This window comes from Corylus avellana, chromosome ca11 (assembly GCF_901000735.1).
Source record: "Corylus avellana chromosome ca11, CavTom2PMs-1.0".
In the NCBI taxonomy this organism is placed as follows: domain Eukaryota; kingdom Viridiplantae; phylum Streptophyta; class Magnoliopsida; order Fagales; family Betulaceae; genus Corylus; species Corylus avellana.
This window is the reverse complement of record NC_081551.1, coordinates 15,381,350-15,408,057: the sequence shown is the minus strand read 5'-3', so window position 1 is coordinate 15,408,057 and position 26,708 is coordinate 15,381,350. Positions and strand designations below refer to the sequence as shown.

At 34.9% G+C, this 26,708-nt stretch overlaps 2 protein-coding genes across 2 annotated transcripts; both read left to right on the top strand.

Annotated features, from left to right (window-relative positions):
• The first annotated feature begins 1,024 nt into the window (after window positions 1-1,024).
• Window positions 1,025-7,101, top strand: LOC132165133 (NAC domain-containing protein JA2-like). Its single transcript, XM_059575628.1, has 5 exons — window positions 1,025-1,193; window positions 1,384-1,661; window positions 3,160-3,495; window positions 3,633-3,953; window positions 4,037-7,101. Exons 1-5 carry the CDS (start codon window positions 1,025-1,027, stop codon window positions 4,274-4,276), a joined length of 1,344 nt encoding a protein of 447 aa, XP_059431611.1. The 3' UTR covers window positions 4,277-7,101.
• A 1,286-nt stretch (window positions 7,102-8,387) lies between these two features.
• On the top strand, window positions 8,388-11,305 carry LOC132166153 (pentatricopeptide repeat-containing protein At4g21300). The gene has a single exon (XM_059576927.1). The coding sequence runs from the start codon at window positions 8,531-8,533 to the stop codon at window positions 11,039-11,041; it is 2,511 nt and encodes an 836-aa protein (XP_059432910.1). The 5' UTR covers window positions 8,388-8,530; the 3' UTR covers window positions 11,042-11,305.
• The last annotated feature ends 15,403 nt before the right edge of the window (window positions 11,306-26,708 follow it).

Genomic DNA, 26,708 nt, shown 5'->3' with positions numbered 1-26,708 from the left:
TTTTTGCTACAGTACTTGAAATGCATTTTGAGCTCAAAATCAATGATTTTCTTGTATATGTGTATATATATTGCACGCTTTTTCTGTTTTTCTACCCCACTCATCATTTTAACTCTTTTCGGTTTTTAACTTTTCCGTTCAATGATTTTCTTAAATGGAAAATCAATAATTTTCTTGTATTTTTATTAAACATTTGAAAACACAAAAATAAAACAAAATCAAACAAATAACAACGCTAAGGAATTAACATATGCAAATTAAGGGGCTTGAATGTGCAATATTCGGCGCTTATCAGACATCAAAATTCCACGGGATGATTTCCGTCAAATTAGATGAAAATTAGTAACGGAGGGTTTAAATTGAAAATTTTTGAAACATTAAAATGGTACATTCAAATTAAAAAACTCTTAAAAATTAAGGGGTAAAAATGATTTTTTCCCCAAACTTAACATAGAGTTCCACTATGCGTCTACCAAATTTTTGCAGCCTAGCGTCATATATATATATGTTAATTTTTTTAGTTAAATTTATATGAGTTAATATTTATATTTTAATGCCTTAAAATTTGTTTTTGGATTCAAAACTAAAATTTATGGGTGGAAAGTTAACCCTTTAGGAATTGTATCACTCAAAAGGGATTTGATTATCTTAAATTTGGTGCTAATGGCTCAAATTTGATGCTAATACCTTAAATTTGAATTTTTTTTTAATATCACTCCTCTTCAATTTTATTATTATTATTATTATTTTTTAAAAAACAAAAAATCTGACGTACGCTGGTCGCTGGGTTGACCTCAGGCCCGAAAATCTCACTCCTTGACAAAACATGGAAAGCGGAAACTTATACGACAAGCGAGCTACAGTGTGCCGTGCTTATATGTCTATATTAGACTATATATATATATGGTCCATATGGATACGTTTGATAAACGATTTTATTTCACGCTTTTACTGTTTTTCTACCCCCCTCATCATTTTAACTCTTTTCGGTTTTTAACTTTTGAGTTCGTGTCCACGCGCTAGGATGAAAGAGTTGGATTTGACTAGGCAGCCACCGGGGGTCGGGTTCCGTCCGCCGCCAGAAGTACTCATCCAAGATTACTTGAGTCCAAAGATCAATGGATCTGATCAAGGAGCAATTGACTTCATTCACGTAGTTACTTTCTTCAAACAGGATCCTTGGAAGTTGTTAGGTAATCGATCAGTACTTAGCACTCCCTTATGCTTAATATTACGATTTGATCTTCCTATTTTGGACCTTGGCATTTTCTGAGCTTCAATTGATTTCCTCAATTGTTTTCAAAATATGTAATCTACTCATGTGATTTCTTACTTGGGCTGTTAAATTTTTGTTTGTTCTCAGTCTGGTTTCTTTGAGTGTAGGTTCAACCGGCATAAAGACGAGGGAACCAGGCGATCATTATTTCTTCTTCTCGGAACCGGATGCGAAGTACCGGAATGGGAATCGTGTGAACAGGAAGACCGATACTGGGTACTGGAAGTTGACTGGCAATGATTATGAAATCTGGTCGGAAGGGAGGTTAATTGGAACGAGAAAGATACTGGTTTTCCATGTTGGGAAAAGTCCGGACGGCGCAAAAACTAATTGGATTGTTCACGAGTACCACGCAACGGAGCTCGATGGTAACAACCCCGGTCAGGTTGGTTTACTATCTCGTCTTTTGTTCACCTCACCAAATTTATTTTTTATTTTATGTACAAATAGGCATAGTTTGAGTGTACAATTTTTTTTGTATGAATGCCAACAAAAAAAATATTTTTGAAATTATGTTTAGATGGTTTTTTTTTTTAAAAGTGTTTAGAAAAGTAAATTAAATTAAATATAATACAAAATTTATGGTTATGATTTTTTAGAATTTTTTTTTTTTGTTGTTGTTGAGAAAAATTAAGGAATTGAAGGTATTTTATAATTTGACACGTCACACGCAGCAGACAAATATAGCCCGTGTTGTAGGGGCTGGGATTCTCTCCGGTTCGTTTGGAACGGAGGAGATCCGGTCAATGCAGGGCATTGGGGTTGTTTGTTAAACCCCTTCCCATCCCCTCACATTCCACCACATTACTCACTTGATTTTTAGATTGGGTTCTCGATCTGCTTCTCGAACACTGCTTCTCGATCTGTTTGCCTCCACCGCACGGATCCGTCTTGATTTTTAGATTTGGTTCTTTCAAAGCTAGATTGTCAGTCTACGTCATCTCCGGCCTCCCCGCGGGAACGCGCGTGCGCGGGAGATCCATCCTCCGCCGGGCGACCACGTGCCGAAGCATAGATCTCCCGCGCACGCGCGTTCCCGCAATCTCCGCCTCTAAAGTTGCTGATTTCTGGGTTTGGCGATCCTTTTCCATTATTTTCTCTGAATTTCTGTCGAGTGTTGTTGTGTTGTTTGCGACTTAATCCAAACCGGTTGTGCTTCATCCACGTGCCGAAGCATGGATCCCCCGCCGGCACCACCATCGCAAGGCGTATGTTGGCTGGCTTTTGGTTGAAGGAAAGCTGGGTACTGATTCGGCCAGATGGGAAGCCGAGTTGAGCTAAGCTTTTGATGATATACTCGTCCGTGATGACGAGCTCGAGTATAAGTGAGCCGAGCTCGGCTTGTTTACATGCTACCCATTTTATTTTTTAATGTTTCTTGGTTCTTTAGGTTTGTTTTCTTATATATATATATTTTTTCTTTCTTTTGGTTGTTTCTCATGAACTACAAATTACTTTAGAGAAAAATAATAACAGACTAACAGTTATCAAATAACACCCAAATAGCTATGTCATTTCTTAATAACACATTTCATTACAGTAAACTAATTTACCGACAGAAAAAAAAATACAAAAGGAGTAATTTATTATGACATTATCAATATTCAATCGTCAGGGATTAGTTTTTAATAGCTAGGAGCCAAACAGCCCAAATACTGCTTGTTACACCTTGTAGGAAAAAAAAACTACAAACGAAAGGGGCCTTGCGCCATAGCAGGCACTCCCAAATCCGTCTCTGGATAGATGGACTTGTCATATTATTGGCTTGGCATTTCTTCTTGATTGCTAATGGTGGTTTAAGATGTTTCTGTTACCAAGGGTTATTTAGAAGAGGATTTACTCGGTGATGTTACGTTCTCACTTAGTTGATTTGCTTTATGCAGAAAGCCTTTGTCCTCTGTCATTTATTCTGGAAATCTAACAATGGTAGCGAAGGTCGAAAGGGAAACTCTAGCGAAGCTGGACCTTCCAACAAATATAAAAAGAGTGCCTCTAATAAAGCTGGATCTGCTGTTTCATTTCCTACCACGTCTAAATCTCGTCTTAAAGAAACAAAGTCGAACCTAGCACTGCCTTCAGTGCAAGCTGAAGATTCTCGAACAGTTGATGGATGTTTTGATACAGATGATTCTAATGGAACCACATCTGACATACTTGTTGCGGGTGGTGACAACAATGTTAATTCTTTTGCTGCAGAGAATCAAGTAACAGATATTGAGGTGAGAAAGGAAAGGAATTGAATTTCAGCTCAAAACAGTTGTAATTGTTTGCTTCATTTTTTTTTTTTTTTTGGTAAATTAGAACTGCAGTAAATTAATTAAATACTAATCTTGTTCATTCATGTTTCGTTTATCAGGTTGATCTTCCTCCACCAATAGATATGTACTCTGGCCTGCCGCGAGATCCACTAGATAGCAACCGTTTGAACCGCTCAACTCCACTCCCCAATACACCTGCCATTTCATCTCCTCCCACAGCTATATCTTTTCTTGTAGCAGAGTCTGAGCTACCACTGGCTTCCGTATCTCCAGCATTAGGAAAGGTAGCAAGTAATCATCTCACAAGATGTTATTCTAATGGAATGACATCTAACACTATAACACCCATAAATGGTAACTGCAATAGTTATAGTGCGTACACTGCAATAAATCGTGTAGAAGAAGAAATGAGTGGTGAGGTGAGAAAGACAGTGAATTGTATTCCAAGTGCAGTTAGGTGTATCTCCTTCATTTATGTTTCTAACATCAAGTTGATTTGCAGATCGGAGACTCAAATATGTTCGGTGTCTTGCCAAGCTCAAATATGTTCGATGTCCCGCCAGACTATGCGTTCTGTGTCCCGCCAGAGCTATTTTGGCTCTCCCCATTACACTCGCAGATGCAGTATGTTTGCATGCCCGACTGTGTTGCTAATGACTCAAACTACCTTGGTGATGACCCGCCTTTTCAATATGGGACAAATGTGCCAGCTGCCTTTTCATCCGACTTATGGGGCCCTTAACCTCCTTATTCAGATGAGTTCCTTCATAATGATTCTAGCAATCAAAAGAATCTCGCTACAGGCTCGATAGATAGATTGAGCCTTGAGCAACAAATTTGAGTGATCACAGAACAAAAAAAAAAAAAAAAACACACACAAATTTGAGTGATCCTTTTTATATATTTGGGTTAAATACTTTTTTGCTTCCTATGGTTTAACTTTATTTGTTGCCCCTGTTAAAGTTTGTATGAACGGTTTGGACACAAAAGATGGAGACTATTATATTATTCAACTTAACTTTAACTTAATACAAGCATCCTATTATATAGGATTAGGAAAATACCATAAAGACTAAACTACCTCCAAAACTCTTTAAAACTAAATGATTAAAAACATTAAAACATTAAATTAAATAATAAAAAATATATAATTTAAAAAAAATGGGGGTAGTGCCACCCCTTTTGGGCAAAATGAAGGGTGGTTGGCCACCCAATTGAGGTAGTTGAAGCCACCCTTGGCCGGTTTGGGGGTGGCCAAATCAACCCCAAGGACCCCAAACTTGCGAAACAGGGGTGGTTGAAACCACCCTCAAGGCTGTTGGAGGTGACTAAAACTGCCCCCGTTTGGCTTGGGGTGGTTTTGACCACCCCAGACCGGCTGATCTGGGGTGGCCAAACCACCCCCAAAAGGCTAATTAAAAAAAAAGAAAAAAAATTAGGGTTGGCCCTTGGGGGTGGTTCGGCCACCCCCCAAACTGGCCAGGGGTTGTTGAAGCCACTCCCATGGGTTGACCGGCCACCCCTTAAGGCAATCACAGATATGGTCAAAGGGGGTTGACCGATCTACCCATGGCTGTGAGGGGAGTAGTCATTGGGTGGTTCGGCCGCCCAACAAATGACCAATTATGTACGCAAGACTATTTGAAGGTGGTTCGGCCTCCCATCATTGGGTGGTCAAACTACCTCAATTGCCATGAGGTGGTGCGGCACCCAACAAATGACTATGGGTGTAGCCGAGGCCATTATTTGGGTGGTTCACTGACGCTGGAACATTGTATTTATATTTTATTACTATTATTATTATTATTATTTTGAATTTATCATGGTATTTTTGTTTTATTGAAAATGTATTTAAGGTTATTTAATTTTTTTTTTCTTTTTTGCTGGCTTTGGGGATATTGACAAATTTTATTTTATTTTATTTTATTTATTTATTTTTTTTCAGTTTAGGATGACACATTAACTCAATCAATAGTTTGAGGGGGGTATGCTTAATTTTCAAAATATAATAGTAAAACTCACATTAATGACAACTACTTATGAGTAGATGATAACAACTACTGATGAGTAACTATCATCTACCTATTGTTTGTTTGTTGGCGTCGATAGTTTGCTCATCTACGACTACTAGAATTGTTAGTAATGTGAGTTGAGTTTTTATTTTTGTATCATTGCTCATAATTTATCTGAAATTGATAAAAGAAAAATTCAAACTCGAATCAGCAGCAACTATATTAAAAACTATTGTCGTCGTTGAAGAGTAACTATTGGGAAGGCCATGAATAAACCAATTGCTACATGGGTGAGAAGTTTATTATGTGGAAGTAGCGTATAAATTCTGATAATATATTTGTATGGATTGTGAAGTTCATTAAAAGGCATATGCGCAGGAGGGAGAAGCTTCAGAAACGCATGTTTGTGCAGGTAGTCCTATTGTTGCTGCTGCTAATAGTGCTTTTGGGAACCACGAAGCATCCTTTCTGATTCTGATGAAAACTGTAAAATCTCTCAAGATCCAAGTACCAGTATGAGGCCAAGCTTGATGTCTAAGGGTGATATTTTGATCGGCATTAACGTCCTTTATGTGTTCTCAAAAGCTGCTCCTCTTGGTCACAAGATTGGGACATTTGCTTCTGTGTTCAAGTGGTTAAGTTATCATTTATCTCAAAAGCTTTAAGCTGATAAGAATGGTTGATTTAATTTAACTAATATTCCAACACTCCTGCACAGGTATGGGCTCAAACTTAACACGTAGAATGTTTAATTAAAATAAAAGGTGAATGGCAGAGATAGGGTTCAAACTCAAAACTTTAGTTATATTACCATCTTAAATCATAATGTTATCTTAAGAACTTCCTATAACAACTATAGTGGTTGGTAATGTGAGTTTTTATTTTTGTGTCGTCTTTGATAATTTGATAAAAAAATAACTCAAGTAATTATCGTGAAGGCCATGAATCAAAACTGATTGCTACACAGGTGAGAAGTTTGTTATGTGATGCTAGTGTGTAAATGTAAATTCTGATAATGTATTTGTATGGATTGTGAAGTTCATTAAAAGGCTGATGTGCAGGAGAGCTAAGCTTCGGAAAAGCATGTTGGTGCAGGTAGTCCCTAGTGCTGCCGCTGCTAATAGTGCTTTGAGTGACCACGAAGCATCATTTCTGATTCCGATGATAACAGTAAAATCTCTCAAGATCCAAGTACCAGTATGAGGCCAAGCTTGATGTCTAAAGGCGACATTTGGACCGGCACTAACGTCCTTTATGTGTTCTCAAAAGCTAGTCCTCTTTGTGCAAGATCAGGCCATTTGCTTTGTGTTCAGGGTAGTGGTGGTTGTAGTCTTTTGTCATAATCTTTGCTGGCGTATATATGGAGATGTCTCAAATTTTGAGGCTACTTGGAGACCTTTTTGTGTATATAGTTGGTCGGTTCCCAATAGGTTTTTTCTTATTGGAAGAGTTTTGTTAGGTTTGTCAATAATAGTGATTATCCCCTGCCACTTGAACAGAAATAAAGTAATATATGCTTCGACTATTGTTTTATATAATAGCTTCACTTCTTGCGGCTTTTTTTGTACCATTTGAAATAAAGTCTAGCAGCATGGAGCTGTACAGAAATTTATTTGGTTTTCTTGATGCGGATGTTCTTTGAAATGTTCACTGCCGCTGTGTAAACTAGTGGTTTTTATCACTGTAGAAATGGGTCACCATTTCCAATTATTGGATGTTGGATGGTCCATGTACATGGTCAGACATTGTATCTACTGGGGAAAATGTCTGTTTTTAGACTGGGTGTCGGGTTAGACAGCAAGAACTTGTGAATATATAAATGTCAGGGAGAAAGTCGAGTTAGCTTATAAATGGGATTCGAGACATTTTGAGGTAGGTGTCAAAAATGAGGGAATTTCGGCTTATATTAGGTAATTATGACCCTGATAGAATCGAACTGTGAAATAAACCCATTCTGTCCTTTTTAAATGAAGTGCTTTTTAAATTGCAATATCTAAGAGCATCTCCAGCAGTGTAGCTAAAAGGGAGATTCTTTCAAAAAAAAAAAGAAAAAAAAAAGGGAGATATTAGCTATATTTAGCTATTTTTGTCATTTTTTTTGCTCCAATATAATAGCTTCATATTAGTTATTATACCTTAACTGCTATAGTGAATATCTTCATATTGCTATTCACTGTAGCACACTAGACTGCTGAATATAATATTATTTTCACATTATTTTCTCTTTCTTCTATTTCTCCCTCAACGTTTCTCTCTTCTCTCCCCCCCTCAACGTTTCTCTCTCTTCTCTCTTTTCTGTTTATGAATTTATGATATAAATTCAAGTCTTTTGAATCACTAAAAACTCCCCCAAAAAAATTGAATAGCATGCATATAATGGACAAATTAAAAATGAAAAAAATAAAAATAACACACAGGTATGCTGCGTGAATCAATTCTATTGCAATTTACAAGATGATGCAAAAGCAGTAGTGGATCAAAAAAAAATAAAAAATGAAAGATTAAAAAATAATATTTAATAAAATAAAGAATGAAATAAAGAATCTAATGGAGTTGATATTAAACAATGAGTAGCTAAAATAGAGAATTGTGCTTTTTGACTAGGTAGAATACCTCTTACTGCTGGAGATGCTCTAACTCCTTATGTTTTGCGTGGTATATTTTAGAAACGTAGATTATTCTTGCAAAATTATAATTCCAAATGCACCCTTAGTAAATAAAAAATATGAAACCTAGTACTCCTAAACGTCTTTCTTTAAATTACCCGCTCTTTATGCGAGTTACTAATATTTTCAATATAAGATGGAAGTGTTACACATCGACACGACAAGTGATGTGCATGCTCTAGCATTGATTTTTTACTTGAGAGTTATTATAGACACACGTACGATCTATGCATGCCGGTAATCGGTATGAGCTTAGCCTTTGGTTGTCTGAACATTTGAAGGAAATTTACTTGACAATCTAGCTGCTATGTCGTCAACATGAAAATTTATGCACGGACATCACCAGCAATGTTCCTGCATACCAACTGCAACCACGTTAAACATCTACGTGTTTTGTACCCAACTGTTGAACAGGCTTCGGCAAGCCAATTTGCGTCACTCTTGCGAGCTTGTTCTGATGCTTCTGTTCTTCAACAAGGTAGGCAAGTTCACGCCCAGGTCATTCTCAGAGGAATTAGCAACGATTGTCTTTTGGGAGGAAGGGTTTTGGGAATGTACGTTCTTTGTGGCAGCTTTGTAGATGCTAAGAATACGTTCTATAAGCTTGAACGGAGGTCTTCTTTGCCATGGAATTGGATGATTAGGGGGTTTACGATAATGGGTCGGTTTGATTTTGCCATGTTGTTTTACTTTAAGATGTTGGGTTGTGGTACTTCTCCCGATAAGTATACGTTTCCTTATGTGATTAAGGCTTGTAATGGTTTGAATAATGTTAGTCTAGTTAAGTTAGTTAACAGAACAATTCGGTTGATGGGCTTTGAGTTGGATGTGTTTATAGCTAGTTCTTTGATCAAATTTTATGCAGAAAATGATTGTATCAATGATGCGCGATGCTTGTTTGACAAAATGCCACATAAAGATTGTGTTCTATGGAATGTCATGCTTAATAGTTATGTGAAAAATGGAGATCCTAGTAGTGCTCTAGAAATATTTTTGGAAATGAAAAATAGTGAAATTAGGCCCAATTCAGTGACACTTGCTTGTATATTGTCTGTTTGTGCCTCGGAAGCAATGATTCGTTTGGGTACCCAGCTTCATGGACTGGTTATTAGGTATGGGTTGGAGTTGGACTCTCCTGTGGCTAACACATTGTTAGCAGTGTATTCAAAATGTCAGTATTTGTTTGATGCATGTAAGTTGTTTGATACGATGCCCCAAACTGATTTAGTAAGTTGGAATGGCATGATTTCTGGATTTGTACAAAATGGGTTTATGGGTGAGGCTTCACATTTATTTCGCGAGATGATATCTGTTGGTGTCAAACCAGACTCAATCACCTTTGCAAGCTTCCTTCCGTCAGTTACTGAATTGGCATGTGTCAAACAAGGTAAGGAAATTCATGGTTATATGGTAAGACATGGTGTGCCTTTGGATCTATTTGTGAAGAGTGCACTTATTGATATATGCTTTAAGTGCAGGGATGTGGAGATGGCACGCAAGATTTTCCTCCAAAGTGACACAATTGATGTCATACTGTGCACAACTATGATTTCAGGCTTTGTGCTTAATGGAATGAATTGCGACGCTTTGGAAATTTTCAGGTGGCTAATCAAAGAGAAGATGAGGCCAAATTCTGTAACCCTGGCAAGTGTTCTGCCTGCTTGTGCTGGTTTGGCTGCTCTGAAATTGGGGAAGGAATTGCATTGTAACATCCTCAAGAATGGGCTTGATGAGAGGTGTCATGTGGGAAGCGCAATTTCGTACATGTATGCTAAATGTGGACGATTGGATCTTGCTCATCATATTTTTGGAAGGATGTCAGAAAGGGATACTGTTTGTTGGAACTCAATGATCACAAGCTGTTCCCAGAATGGCAAGCCAGAAGAAGCCATTGAACTTTTTCGTCAAATGGGGATGGAAGGAACCAGGTATGATTGTGTGAGCATATCAGCTGCACTATCTGCATGTGCAAACTTACCTTCACTCCGTTATGGGAAAGAGATCCATGGTGTCGTGGTTAAAGGTGCATTCAGCTCTGATCTTTTTGCTGAGAGTGCACTGATCGACATGTATGCTAAATGTGGAAACTTGAATTCTGCTCGCTGTGTGTTTGACAAAATGCAAGGGAAGAATGAAGTTTCATGGAATAGCATCATTTCTGCTTACGGGAACCATGGTCTCCTTAAGGACTGTCTCACTCTATTTGATCAAATGTTGGAAAACAGATTTTTTCCTGATCATGTCACCTTTCTTGCTATACTATCTGCTTGTGGTCATGCAGGTCAAGTTGACATTGGAGCTTGCTATTTCTGTTCCATGACAGAGGAATATGGAATACCAGCCCAGATGGAGCATTATGCATGTATGGTAGATTTGTTTGGGCGTGCTGGTCGGTTGAAGGAAGCATTTGAAATGATAAAGAGCATGCCATTCACTCCTGATGCCGGTGTTTGGGGGACATTGCTTGGTGCCTGTCGGGTCCATGGCAATGTTGAACTTGCTGAAGTAGCTTCTATACATCTTTTTGACTTAGACCCTCAAAATTCTGGCTACTATGTATTGCTTTCAAATCTACATGCTGATGCTGGACAGTGGGGGAGTGTGCTCAAGATACGCAGTTTGATGAAAGAAAGACAAGTCCATAAGGTTCCTGGGTACAGCTGGATCGACATCAACAACACCACTCATATTTTTGTTGCGGCAGATGGAAGTCACCCACAGTCTGCGGAGATCTATTCAACACTGAAGAGTCTTCTGCTAGAGCTAAGAAAAGAGGGTTATGTACCTCAACCTTACCTTCCAATGCACTCACAAAGCATGGGAATGTGATGACCAGGAAAAAAAAAGGAAAAAAAAAAAAAGTTGATCATTTTTTGTTATCTCGGCGTCAACTGTAACAAAAATATAATGACAGCATCTTACCATGGTAAGTGAGGTTTTCTTGATTTCTTAAGAGTATGCTCCTCTACCTTGTTATTGTCATATTAGAAACTTAGATTTATTATATATCTCAAAGTCTTTGTCAATCAATGCAGAGCACAAAAATATAATTTGTTATTACTTCTATTAATTTAAATAAATACACATTTTATACTGATTGTATTATTAATGTAACGGTAGAGAAATACTCATGTACTTTTAGTGTATCCAACAGAATTTTATTCTAATCGGAAAGCGTCGATTTTTTTTTTTGATCCACCAAGTATATTTGCACTTTCTTATGAATTTTGTATCTTTTCCATTCTTGTTTATTAGTGTTTGAGTTATTGCGAAGGCTTACTCTCAGATTCTTACGAAGTGTTGCAAGGTGAGACTTGTTCCCCTAAGAAAATTGATACTTCACACAGAAATTTAAGAAGGCACTGCACTTCTGAATTGATATGAAAAAAAAATGGAAAATGAAAATCCATTATGATCAGTACTGATCATTTTATAACCTGAGATTATCCCCTATCGATTGTACTATCTACTATGAGGCGATGCTCCTTTTTTGTTTCTTTTATTTTCTCATTTATGACTTTCAGATACAGCATCTTACTTGTTAATGGCTATGATCATATGGTATTGGAACAAAAAAGTGTGTTTTGGAAAAATCGGGCGAACCAATTTATGATGTGGTTCCTGAGCAGTGGCGGAGCCACATGGTACCTTGGGGGTGCCACGGCATCCCCAAGGATTTAAAAAAAAATTTTATTTTTTTTAATTTTTATTAAACCCATGGCACTCTCAAACTTAACACACATCACATGTTTGATGTAATATCTCAATGATGTGTAGTTGGTCAAATTTTCCTTGTTTTTCTTGGAGTGATTATGGCCAGAGACCGTAAAGTGCAGTTCTAGACACTTTTTTTTTGTATTTCTATCTTTTTGATATAGTGTCGACATGTTACATTTCTAATATATCAATTTCAGCACATATGTATGAACTTTTATAGATATTTTTTATGATGCATATATTGTGTGAATTACCAAATTTTTAAGGTGAAGAAAAGTTTTAGGACGCAAAAAAAATTTTAGTGGCACCCCCAATATAAAGTAGCCGACTCCGCCACTGTTCCTGAGGGAACAACTGAGGGCCAAGAGAGCTATTGCTTTAACCACTTCTTGATTGTGCTCCATATAGTTTAGGAATTTGTCTACCATAACTACTGTTACTGAACTTCAGCATGCTATGCATCCCCAAATTTCTACCTTTTATAAGTTAAATTACTTATTCAATGACATAATCTAATAATAGTTATGACTGCTAATTGGTGGTGTAAAAGCTCTAATGTCCACAATAGTAGGATCCTAATTCATTTCAAAATTTTCTTCAGATTAAAAGGATTAGCCATGGGCTTAATGAGCTCAGTCTTTACTCTTATGGAGCTTACTAGTTTGAAGTTTAAGCCAGAATGCAAGATTAGAGTGAGCCATAGGAATATCTTGGTTTAAAGAATCTGAGTATAATGTGTTGGACGGGGGTTTTGGGGCCTTATTAGATAAGGTTTAAAGAATTTAATCTATTTGAAATGCTCTAATAGATGCATTTTCTTGGTAGAATATGAAGCAAAATATTGTATCTCAGTTTCAGCCTGCCACTTTGAAAGCAATGCGTGGAACAAATAGTGAAACACATCAAAGAATCTTGTGAGACTACTTTGGTATGCAAGCATTTCTAATCTTCTAAATTTTCATTGTTGATTTGTTAAATACAGTTGATCTTTATTTTCTTTTCTGGTTATCTTTGTATGTGGCTTTGGGAGTTTATTGGCTCCTTTATTGAATTATCCAACTGCTTTCAAAAAGAAATGATGGTGTTGATATTTAACAGAATAGTCTAAGCCATGTAGCAAAGATCTCAAAATAGCTGCCGACTTCTGCATATAGAGTTTCTGTTTATATCTTATAATTTTCTTTAAAGCTATTTGTTGGGTTTTAAATTGCCAAATTCAGTGACAAAATACATTCATCTGCAATCCTGTCTGCAGTGCATACATATGAGGTGTTATGTCATGAGAAGACTTAGAAGATGTGGTTAAGTTTAACTAATCATAATAGAAGACCTATATGATGTGGTTAAGTTTAATCAAATCGAAATTCTTTAATTAGACTTAAAATCAGATTTGATTAAATTCCAATCCTGCACATATCTCAGTATTTGGACCATAACTTTCGGCTCAAGAATCGGATTGAGGTGAAACCAGCAGCAATGTAAAGCTAACGCAAAATGCTACAAATCTTTGTGAAATAAGATTTTCATTATTCAGAAGTTAGCTATGCCAAAATCGTCCTGCAAGATAAGGACAAAATTCTGGATGAATCCTATTCCAACTAGAACTTGTTTTTCTTCCCATTTCAACTATTACTAGGTTTTCTTGTACTCTATATATAGAGAGCTGTTATGCACGAAATTGTAAGGAATTCCACATAAGAATTCCTTGTGCTAAGAGAGCGTTTAAGATATTGAGCGTTAGGGTTAGTCTCTCTTAGTGTTAAAAGTTGTGCATTCATCACAGATCATATACAATTGAAGTCTACCGGAGTTCCAGTAAAGGAGATCAAGTAGAAGGATTGTCCTAGATGTACTGGAAAGTGCTACTGTGATAGAAGTCAAGTGGGTCGCTTGTCTTATGCAAGGGAATGTCAATTGCAAAGGTTTTGTAAGTATAAACTTCTTGTAATCTTTATTCTTTTATAGTTGATTGATTTCCTAGGTTTTGCTGCCCCGGAGAGGTTTTATATTTTAGAGAGTTCTCTAAATGATTTTCTCTTCGTAACCAAAATATATGTGTCTCTGTGATCTATTGTTTTACATATTTTGGTTGTATGATTGTTTAATTTTTAATTCCACGTATTATTTGCATACACCTATTCAACCCCCTTATAGGTGTTGTTTGGAGTCGTTTATAGGTTTTTCAATTGGTATCAGAGCGGGTTCACTCTATTTGGATCAAATTCCTGAGTGAGATCCTTGACTCCTTTCCTATGAATACGTCTCAGTCCCTTACCATGGATTTTGATGAGGATGGCCTTCAGATGACCTATAACAAGCTCTTTATGAAATTTGTTAAATTGAAGAAAAACTATAAAATTTCCCTTAAAAAGCTTAATGATGTTGAGCATGAGAAAGAGTTTTTGGTTATTAAATTGTCTAAATCACATGCCTTAATGGACTCTTTGAAATATGAAAATACTATGCTTGTTGATAACTTGGGTGCCTCTACTTCACATGCTTCTAATTCTGAAAGAAAAACTTTGTTTGTTAAGCTTGTGAAAGTTGAAGAAGTCAATGCCAATATAGCTTGCTTGGATAAGGGCAAAACTTCTTGTATGAATATTTGTGTGAAGTCCGAATTCTAGGCTTTTTCAAGGAAACAAACTCATGCAAAGTTTGTTCCTACATGCCATCATTATGGGATTATTGGTCATATTAGACCAAATTGTTCTAAGTTGAAATCCCAAAGGCCTTGTAATAAGAAGGCTGCTCCTAAGAAAGAAAAAGGTGGTGTAGAGTTATGTTTGTCTAGATCTAAGTATATGTATATCCTTCATCATAGGAGACAAGCTTCTCCGAAATTTGTCCCTACCTGCTATCATTGTAGCAAAGTTGGTCATATTCGACCTAACTATTTTAAGTTTAAACCCCGTGAGTATAAGAGTGAGAATTCCTATTCTAGGAAAGGTTTTGAGGGGCTATGCATAATAATGAAGGGAGTGTTATCTATGTTAGATGAGTTTGACAAGAGTTACAAATCTGTACCTTGGGTTAAGAAGGTTTGGGTTAGGAAAGTTGGTACCATTCACCCTTTGAAGGGGGAGTGGTGGTGGACTCACCTAGAGTAAGGTGGTCCAGAACATGCCTAGGATTTGTTGTCTTGCGTATTTCTTCATATCCTAGAGCATGTAGCATTCATTGCATTGCATTTTTTTTTTTTTTCTAATTTCAATTATGCATATGCATTGCATTAATTTTGTGCATTTTATTTGAAAAATTCAAAAAGACAAATTTTTTTTTTTTTTTTTTTTAAGGTTGTATCCGTCTTATTTTTGTCATATGCACCTTGATAGTATATAAATTTCTCATGTATACTTCATGGATCGAATTCCTTATATCTCAGAATGTGCTTACTATACATGAATGTGTATTAATGAACTGATTTTTGTTGTTGTGTCTAAGTTTAAGCTTCTATGGTACATTTTACCTATGCTTGAACTCTTGTGCACATTTAAGCTTATATTGAGTATGAATTTGACCTTAAGGGTGAGTTATGTTAGGCAACCATATGAGGAAGATTGACTAGTTGTATCTATCAAATTGACCAAATGCTAGTTGAGCCTAGTACCTAGAAATTTCAGCATTCCTTTAATTTGTTTTAAGCACTAAATGATTAAAGATACTTTTTCAAAGAGAAAAATAGTGAAACAAGAAAACAAAAGAATATATTCTCAAAAGGAATCTATTTCACTGTGTCTTATTTGTATTCAACTTGTCCCTATAGAAATAGTCATGACTATATTCATTGCGGAAGGAAACGGTCACTACCGGACATTGTTTGAGTATGTGCTCTTACTACATGGAAAGTGTATTGGATGAGGGTGACACGGCCCTAGCAAGGTTTGACTTTTGTTTAGATATACATGTCAATCTTCCCATAAGGTAATTTAAGTTTTTGCTTACTAGCGTATCCCCTCATCTTGTAAGTTCTTAAACTTACTTGATGGTTAGCTTTTACACACAACACACAAGCATGGGTCGAGAAAGTTTTAGAGAGAGCAGATTGGAAATAGATAGAATACCATAGATGATTTTGATTTTAATATACTTGTTGCATCTATGAATGATATTTGTTTTGTGTTCTAATAGATTTGGTGAGCTATTCATAATTATATTATATTCAAATTTGTTGTATTATTGGTAAAATGGGTATTCCCATTCCACATATGTTTAATATGTTTTGTGAGTGTTTCAGGAAACAAGAGTCATCTATTATGATGTAACTGTAAATTTTGTCACAGAATTGCCAAATGGGGAGTTTGTTGGGTTTTATAGTGCCAAATTTAGTGACAAAATACATTCATTTGCAATCCCGTCTACAGTGCATACATACGAGGTGTTGTGTCTAGAGAAGACTAAGAAGATATGGTTAAGCTTAACCAATCATAATAGAAGACCTATATGATGCGGTTAAGTTTAATCAAATCGGAATTGACTAAATTTCGATCATGCACATGTCTCAGTATTTGGACCATAATTTTCGTTTTAAGAATCGGATTGAGGTGAAACCAGCGGCAATGGAAATCTAACACAAAATGATACAAATCTTTGTGAAATAAGATTTTTATTATTCGGAAGTTAACTATGCCAAAATTGTCCTGCAAGATAAGGACAAAAATCTGGACGAATCCTATTCCAACTAGAACTAGTTTTTCTTTCCATTTCAACTAGTACTAGGTTTTCTTGTACTCTATATATAGAGAGCTGTTATGCACGAAATTGTAAGGAATTCCATAGAAGAATTCCATGTGCTAAGAGAGCGTTTAAGATATTGAGTGTTAGGGTTAGTCTCTCTTAGAGTTAAAGGTTGTGCCTTCATTACAAATCATATACAACCGAAGTCTACTGGAGTTCCGGTAAAAGAGATTAAGTAGAAGGATTGTGCCAGATGTTCTAGAAAGTGCTACTGCGGTAGAAGTCAAGTGGGTCGCTTGTCTTATGCAAGAGAGTGTCAATTGCAAATGTTTTGTAAGTATGAATTTTTTGTAATCCTTATTCTTTTATAATTGATTGATTTCCTGGATTTGGCTGCCTCGGATATGTTTTACATTTTAGAGAGTTGTCTAAATGGTTTATTCTTCGTAATCAAAATATATGTGTCTCTGTGATCTATTGTTTTACATATTTTGGTTGTATGATTGTTTAATTTTTAATTCCATGTATTATTTGCATACACTTATTCAACTCCCTTATAGGTGTCGTTTGGAGTCGTTTATAGGTTTTTCGCTATTGTCACTCCTCGGTTATATGTTGGTATTATTAGCCTAAATAGTATAAGATTTTCTCACATTTGTTGAAGTGAAGTGTCTGGTTCTAATTTTTCATAGGTTTGTCTTGGGAGCCTATTGAACATAAAGGTGGTTCTTTGCCGGATGAAATGTTTGATGTCTTTAATCACTTGGGGGAAGTAAAAATAGTATATTTTGGTTGCATTTGTTTCGATGTAAAATGGTTTTTGAAGGAAAATGTTTTCAGCCGAAAATATTTTTGAGAAAAATTCTTGATTTTCCATTGTTTTATTGAAATTTTGAAAACAGTATTGATACAAAAACTATTTTCTCACTACACTTTGGAAACCAACTGAAAACTATTCAAAGTTATCAAACAATATTAAAAAACTATTTTGGTCAACAATTAAAAACAACACCCACATAAAACACTCATAGGGAAGAAGGAAAGACTGTGATGGAGGAATGTGAGCTTTTTTTAAAGAGGAAGGGGAGACGCAAGGGTGGGGAGAAAGGGAGCTAACTTCGGGGCAAGGGCAGTTGTAGGTAAAAGAGTAAGGAGGGTGGTGTCGGGATAAAGGGATGGTTGGGTTTCTTTGGGTGGAGGAGGAGTGCGGGCAGATGGTGGGTGATGGGTGAAAGAGGGTGGCATTGAGGGAGAGGAGCCGGTTAGTACTAAAAGCAGGGGCAAAATTGTCAAAAAAAAAAAAAAAAAAAAAAGAAGAAGAAAATGACATTTTTGCCTTATTCTTTTATAACTAACTGAATTCTCTCTATTTGCATTTCCGGTAGTGAGGGAAGGAAAACCATTCAAGAAAAGAGGATGGGGGAGAGAAGAGAAGACAAGCTTTGGAAAATTAGAAAATATGAGGTGTAAAATCCTTCTTACAAGGGCTAATTTGCTGATGACCCTATAAATCATTTAATGTTGATCAATATTTTTCATCCGCACCAAACATTAGGAAATGTGGAATTTTTATTTTTATACTTTAAAAAAATGTTTTATTGTTAAAAAAAAAAAAGAAAAAAGCGGCACGCTAGAAAGGGTACAAAATGATAATTGTAAACAGATTGAATATATAATGTATTTTATGGGTGTGACACCTTGTCGTTTAGGGCTAGGCACACACCCATATATAGAGAGTTAGAAATCCCATGGAAAACCAAATCGGTCTCTAACTTCTCCCTTGCTCTTCTACAAGTCTCAGTCGACCCGCCACTGATAATGTTAATTCACAGTGTTGGAAGCCGATTGACTAAGATTTACGGGGTGTTAGGGTTTGTTTGGAATTGCGATTTTAAAAATTATGTTTTTGAAATTGCCATTTTTTAAAATTGCAAAGGCGTTTGATAAAACATGTTTAAAGTATTTTTTTTTATCAAATATTTGCTAAGTAAAATCGTGATTTTGGCTTAAATTCACGCTTTTTTAAATAAGCACTGATAATAGCTTAAAAGTACCTATTTTTTCTATTAAAATAAGCTTTATCATACTTTATTTTATTTTAATTCTTGCATTTTATATTTAATTGTGTTCTCCTAATCCTAAATGGATATTATTTTCTAATAAAGCAAAAATGAAAGTTGCTCTTATTTCTTTCACTTGATTTTAAAAAATTAATATCTACTTAGAACTATGAGGACACTAGGAGAACACAAGAAGATCACCTAGCATTCCCCCGTAGGACAAATAGAAAGAAGAAAAGAAAAGACACATAAAAAACTCTCGATTAAGGATATTGAAATTTCAATTTCTTTCAATTATTCGTTTCCGTTTGGATTTTTCGTTAATTTTTGTCAATGTCCAAAATACCCATGTTTTTATTATAAAAAATTATAAAGATTCAGAGGTTTATTTAAAAAAAAAAGAAATATGAGTATTTTAGACATTTTGACAAAAATTAACAGAAAATCCAAACAAAATGAAGTAATTGAAATTTCGATAAGTATCAAAACAAGTAGAAGTTTATGTGAGTTTTATGAAGTTTTCCCTAAATTTTAAGTTGAATAGGGGGCCCTACTAAAAATCAAAGTCTCACCGCTAAATAATGAAAATCCCCCCTCTGTCTTACTTAACGACTATGGTGGCCACTAGACTAAGATCTAGCAGCCAGATTAACGGTGTATTTGGGATTGCGATTTTGCAAGAATAATATGCATTTTTAAAAGATACTACAAAATAAATGTAAGGCGTTTAACATTGCGATTTAAAAAAAAAAAAAAAAAAAAAAAAAACTTAATCTAAAATAAGAAAAAAAAAAATCTGTAATTTTTATAAGCAGGTTAATGTATGCTTGCTGCGCCAAAAAGAGTGCAAACCCAAGTATAGGCTTTCGCAAGTAATAATTTTTCGATAAGTACGAGGTTGATTTACAGGGAATGGTAAAACACTATAGTAGAATTCCTATTGTTATGCAGAAAATAAAAAGAGTTGATTTTAGTTTTCCACTAAAAGGTGGAGCAATGGAATAAAATTTAAATCAAAAAGTAAACTACGAAATTAAACTAAATAAATTAGCTTTGGAGAAAATTATGGGAAACATTAGGGTTTCAAGGATCCACCTAGCACTATATCACTAATTCTTGAGACATATGATTATAACTCAATTACGTAGAAAATCAGTTCTCCTAATCCGAAGATAAAGCAATAAAGCACTCATAAAAAAAAAAAAATGAATATGATTTAATTAAGAACTTGAGTTTGATAACATGACACAATAAATTAAGAATTTATTATAAATTCGAATCATATCAAATCAAATAGAATAAGCATTTGATAGAAATGAAAATAATAACAAATTAAACTAAATTTGCTCTCATGAAACTATTTTGATACCACATGGAGCGATTTGTAATTTTAGCCAACTACATGAACTAATTTTGCATTTATCCGTCCCCAAGGGTAACTCAATCGACTATGGACCACGTCTCATAAAACGGATGTTACTAGTTTGAATCCCACTTCACTTGTGGACATGTAAATTTTTTTTATTTTTTTGCATTTATCCCTTAAAAGTATCCATTTCATTCAATTATTAGTTGTTAAAGTACACAAATAAAAAAATCTAAATAAGACATAACAAAAATACTAAGCATCACCTCTGGCGCCTCCCTCATTTTCTTGTGCCGTTCTCTTCCACGTATAGCCCTCTTCTCCTTGGACTATTATTGTTTTTTGCTCGGTGCATGGCTTGATTTTGTTTTTTGTTTTTTTTTTTTCTCTCCTCCAATTGCTTTCTCTTTTTGGCTCCCACGAATCAATGGGTGATTTTGGTAGAAACTTTCTTCTTTTGTCTTTTTAGTTGACAAGTCAACTTTTCTTTTCTTTTATAATCCTATATTCCTATCAATTCATTATTAGAAAAAAAAAAAAAAAGGTAACTTCATATATTTATGAATTACCATTTAATTTGATAAGCCCTCCGAACTTTAAAATATTTCAATTTGAACCCTTAAACTTTTAATTATAGTCAATTAACCTCCCTCCACCATTAAAATCCCTAAAAAGACAAAATTACCCTTCAATTTTATTTATTAAAAAAAATTGAAAAAAATGGGAATTTTTTTTTTTTAAAAAAAAAAGGTTACAAGGTGGCCCAACCGTGGGTCACCTTGTGATTTTTTTTAATTTTTAATTCGAAATTAATAGTAAGTTTGAAATTTTATAAAAAAGAAAAGGATATAAATGTCATTGCCTCACTTTTAAAGTTTAAAATCTAATGAAATGGTTCAAATTTACTGTAATTGAAAGTTCATGGGTTCAAATTGAGAGGTTTTGAAATTTAGGACCTATTAAATCGTGTGGTAATTCAAGGGTATAAAGTGAAACTACCCCTAAAAACACAATTCCGTGCATTAATATTTCATTTAAGCTCTAATTTTATTTTAGAGAATGCTAAGTAGTGTTTTTTTTCTTTTCATGTTCTCCTAGTCTTACCTGGATATTATTTTCTAATAAAGCATAAAACAAAAGTGGCTCTTATTTCTCTCACTTGATTTAAAAAAAAAAAAAAAAAAAAAAACAAATTCCACTTAAAAGACTTAAAAAACACTAATCACCTATCATTTCCCTCGTCCTACGTCCCTCACAAATAACAACAGGTTCCATGGGGAAGATATGCTTATGCTGAAAAGGTACATCAAAGTACCCACAAACGACACCAGAATAGTCCCAAGATGGGTCGTTCTCTACTACATCCATGTCGTACAGTATGTTCATGACCAATTAGGGGAGATTGGATGATGGGTCCCAAAGAGTAGAAGATTATGATTATGATGTTCCTGGCTTTGAATCATAATTGGGTTGTGGACCCTTTGATTCAAACTTGGCATCTTTTGCTTTGAGAAGCAATCATGAAATCTTCCCAAATCCCCTTGATTTCCTTGTGTTATGTCAATTTCCTTCTTTAGTCAATTCTTTATTTTCATATTCAGTGCTATTTGTGTCTCTATACAGAATTGTAGATGTCGTATGTTTGCTTGATGCCAAGTATTGGAGGTCTGGCCCCCTCGGTGTAGTTAATTGGAGATTCGGTTCTCTTGAAGTTATCGATTATCCCTTCTATTCTTTGATTTGTAATAAATAGAAACCGTTGAATCCTATCAAATTTGAGTTTCTAATTTCGACAAATAAAGTTGTAAGTTTTACTTGAGTATCAAATAAGCCCTTTTGTTAGTTTTGCGACTAGCCCTCAACGGAAAACGTGTTAGCAGTCATGTTGTCCTTGTCAGATCAATGAAAACATGACATGTGTATCTAAATCCATGTGTACATGCCACCAAGAAAGTTAAGCCCAATTTTTTATTTTTTTTTTTAAAAAAGGTTAGAGATTCATTACAGGGAAGTGGTGGAGGGTGGGGATAATTATCTTATGTGTCACATAAGATAATATTAGGGAAAAATTTACTTTATCCCTATGAAGTTTTAGGAATTTTTCAATATGAATCTCAAAGTTTAAAAATTGGCAATGTACTCCCCTAACGTTTTAAAAAAATTTAATTTAAACCTTCCGTTACTAATTTCCGTTAAATTGGACGGAAATTTTTTTAAAAAAAACCCAAGGGTAATTATGTAATTATAGACTTTCGTCCAATTTGACGGAAATTAGTAATATAAGGTTTTAATTGAAAATTTTTGAAACATTAGGGAGATATATTGCCAATTTTTAAACTTTGGAGTTTAAATTGAAAAACTCCTGATATTTGGGTAAAGTGGATTTTTTCCATAATATTAACATAAGTTAATATTTTTTTTGAGCAAACTTCACTTTGATCCCCCGAACTTCCACCCATTTTGACAAATCCCCCTGAACTTTCAAAACTTTCACTTTAGACCCCTGAACTTTTAATTTCTATCACTTTGGACCACTCTGTTAGTTTTCAATGTTAAACTCAAATGGAATGAATTTTTATGCCCATTATACCTTCACCCGAAAACTACACTGTTTTGGGCTTCAAAACTATAGCACCCACCCTAGCCCAAAACGACACCGTTTTGGGCATTAAAATTTAGGGAAAACTTCACTTATCCCCCTATACTTTCGCAGTTTTTGCAGGCACCCCCACATTGTTCAAAAACTCTCACTTTGATGTATCCAACTTTTGTTTCCTTCCACTTTGCCCCTTTCGTTAGGATTTTCTGTTAAATCCTAATTGAGGGGTGTGAAATTTCAATCTTGCCCTTATTTTTTATTAAAAAATATTTTTTTTAAAAAAAATCTTGACCCGTGGGTTTACCGGTGGATCTAACCCACCCGTATTGTGACCCACGGGTCATATTATTATTATTATATATTAATTAAAAAAAAAATACCAACGGTGTGTGACCTACCAGGGGTCACTTGTTGTAACATCCCCAGCCCGTTAAGACTGAGTTTGCCACTTTTCTTCTTTTACAACAAAAGTTCTTGCAAAGATCTATAAGGTCTATCAGAGTACTTGATTTTGAAAGATACGAAAAAATGTATAAAACATTATTCAAGAGATTTTATTACAAGCGAAATTAGAAAACATTAAACTTTAGTTGCGGAATATCATATTATTATAATCACTGATATGAAAAGATTTTGAAAATTAATAATTATTCCCGTCCCCATTCCGGCCTCCTATTCCAGCATCCTTTCTACCTGAAAACAAGAAATAAAACTGAATGAGCCCAAAGGGGGCCCAGCAAGTAACATCCACGACCATAGATAGTTTTACTCCTTATTCTCAGTTTTGAAAATCATTTTTACAAATAAATATACTTCTAGCCATAATAATATATGTATGTACGGTTGCATCTCCCGTAACATATACATACTATTACATCTTGTAATAGATCATCGTTGTAAATCATCTTTATAAATCATCATCATGATGCATCATTAAAAATCATCATTATAAATTATCTCTGTAAATCATCATAGCATATCATCGTTGAAAATATAGATTCATTTTCTCATAATAGGGCCCATGTACACTATTACCCCTGTGCACGAGGGTTGCGGGTCCTTGTGACCATGGCACTGAACTGTGGCCTCAGCCATGCCCGACCGTCAATTAACTCTTTTCTTGGTGCACTCAACGGTCATGTTGATGGAATACCACCTTCTGGCATAGCCTCCTTCAGTGGTTTCGCCTCCATCCGAGTATCGGTACCGAACTCCTCTCATTCTTACTTATCTTGGGGCCAAAAAATACTCTCCTCCATACATGTGCCCTCATTTCATAAACATTTATCTCATCTCTTGTACTTTTCTTTGTACTTCTTTTGATGCATCTTAGGGCAACATATAGGAGGGTTTATCATCTTTTTTTTCTTTCTTATAATCATCATCATTTCTCAACTTTCTTTTCTTAAAATGAAAACTTTTTCAAATATAAACTTGTTGTACTTAGAAAGCGTTTAAATAAATAGAAACTTTCTAGATAATTCTTTTAGAAATCCTTCATGCATGCAACATAACTTCATAATACGTAACTAAAATAATCATTTACAATTTACTAAAGAATGAATAAATAGCATGACATGAAGTAATTTTAGAAGGGGTAGTGAATTTACTTACCTCTAGACTGAAGCTAAAAGTGGTATGAAGGAATCTAGTTGCTCCAATACGACTAACACCACTAGTATATCTTTTGAAACTAATTTCTAAAGTCCGCTATCTCTTGTGTTCTTTCTTTCTTGTAGCGCTTGGTCTCGCCCTTTCTCTCTCTGTTCTGAGTAAACACTCTTAGAAAGAAGAAAGACCGAGTAAAAAGCGGAAGAAGGAAGAATATATGCAAGAGATGGGAGATGAGATGAGTGGTGAAAATTGTGAAGGAGAAGAGCTCTATTTATAGGAGAAAATCAAATACTATTCTACCTTCAATTTACAATTATACCCTCATTTTACTATTTCACCAACTCTATACTATTTCACCAACCCTATACTATTCTACCAACCCTATACTATTCTACCTATACTATTCTACCTTCTTATTCTAGCATCCTTATACCTACCATTTACTATCCTATTATTTCACCAATTACCATTATCTAATTACCACTCTCATAAATTTCACAAGAATTAAAATCCTTAGCTACAATGGATATTAAAATAACATCATTATCAAAATAATCTATTTAAATAGCTTTGAAAATTCTGGGACACTACACTTGTGACCCAACGGTGGGTCACAAGTGACCCATCGGGGGTCACAAAGTGACCTACCAGCGGGTCAAAAGTGACCCTCGGTGGGTCATTTCTTTATCTTTTTTTTTTTTAATTTTTTTTTATTAATATAATAATTATAATAATAATTTTTTATTTATAAATAAGGGTAAATTTGAAATTTAAAAAAAAATTAGGAATATAAATGACTTTTACTCATTTGACCGTTTGATTTAACTACAAAATCCTAACGGAAGGAGCAAAGTGGAAGGAAACGAAAGTTGGATACATCAAAGTGAGAGTTTTTAAATAATGGGAGAGTGCCTGCAAAAACTGCGAAAGTATAGGGGGGTAAGTGAAGTTTCCCCTAAAATTTAAAATTTTCTTCTTCTTCTTCTTCTTCCTATTTTTTTATTTTTTTTTTGTTTTTTAATAATTAATTATTATTATTTTTTTTTAAGACAAGAAAAATCGAGGTGGCTGGCCAAAATGGACCACCCCATTTTGGCCAAGGGGGTGGCTCCCATGGCCGATCTGGGGGTGGTCGAACCATCCCCATGGCTAATGGGTAGTCTGACCACCCTCAAAAGGGCAAAAAAAAAAAAAAAGGGTTTTTGGGCTTTTGGGGGTGGCGGGACCACCCCCAAGGGCCTGGGGGTTGTAACAATCTCATATAGCGGAAAAACTGTAATTATCAATACAAAAAAATACTGTTAAAATACTTTTCTTTATACAAAAATACCCAAAGCTATGTCGTATAAGGCATTTATACAAATCTATCCGACAGTCTAAACTCTAGACAAAACTTAACCAACTTGGAATCTCTGTACATCTCAATATGAATCTCTAATCACAACTGCATAATTACCTTGATTTTCCATTCCTGCAAACACTACAAAAACTGTGAAGTAATGAGTCAATTGATTTCCGACAATATAAATCATTGTTGAATCATATATAGCAAAATGCTAGACAAGTTATAAAACCACAAAAATCCGTATTATTGGATATCAATATCATACTCAGTAAGTAAGAATACTTAAAGTGGATTACATGAATGGATCATCAAAGGTAATTACTTGAAACCCGTTCTGCTGCAGTTGGTCCATACCCATAACAATCCCTTCACTGACTTTCTCTCTCTCTCTCTCTCTCTCTCTCTCTCGCCTAAACCCTCTTTCTTCCTCTTCAGCTCTCTGTCTTAAATTTCCCATCTCACTCTCGGTTTCTCTTGTGTTCTTTCTTTCTTGTAGCGCTTGGTCTCGCCCTTTCTCTCTCTGTTTTGAGTAAACACTCTTAGAAAGAAGAAAGACCGAGTAAAAAGCGGAAGAAGGAAGAATATATGCAAGAGATGGGAGAGGAGATGAGTGGTGAAAATTGTGAAGGAGAAGAGCTCTATTTATAGGAGAAAATCAAATACTATTCTACCTTCAATTTACAATTATACCCTCATTTTACTATTTCACCAACCCTATACTATTTCACCAACCCTATACTATTCTACCAACCCTATACTATTCTACCTATACTATTCTACCTTCTTATTCTACCATCCTTATACCTACCATTTACTATCGTATTATTTCACCAATTATTACAATCATACTCCAAATTATACCAATCAATCATCAATTATCATATCTCTTAAATCTCCCAATAAAATAATCAATATAAAATCATCATCATGATACAATAACCTCAAATCAATATTCATTCCAATAATATTCATAAGATCTAATAAATTCCTCAAGAATAAATATTATTACCTAATATCATCAATAAATATCTCAACCTAAAAGTAAATGCCATTACCTAATATGAATATTGATATAATCATAGCATCAATTTAATATCTCTAAAATAAGACTTTAAAAA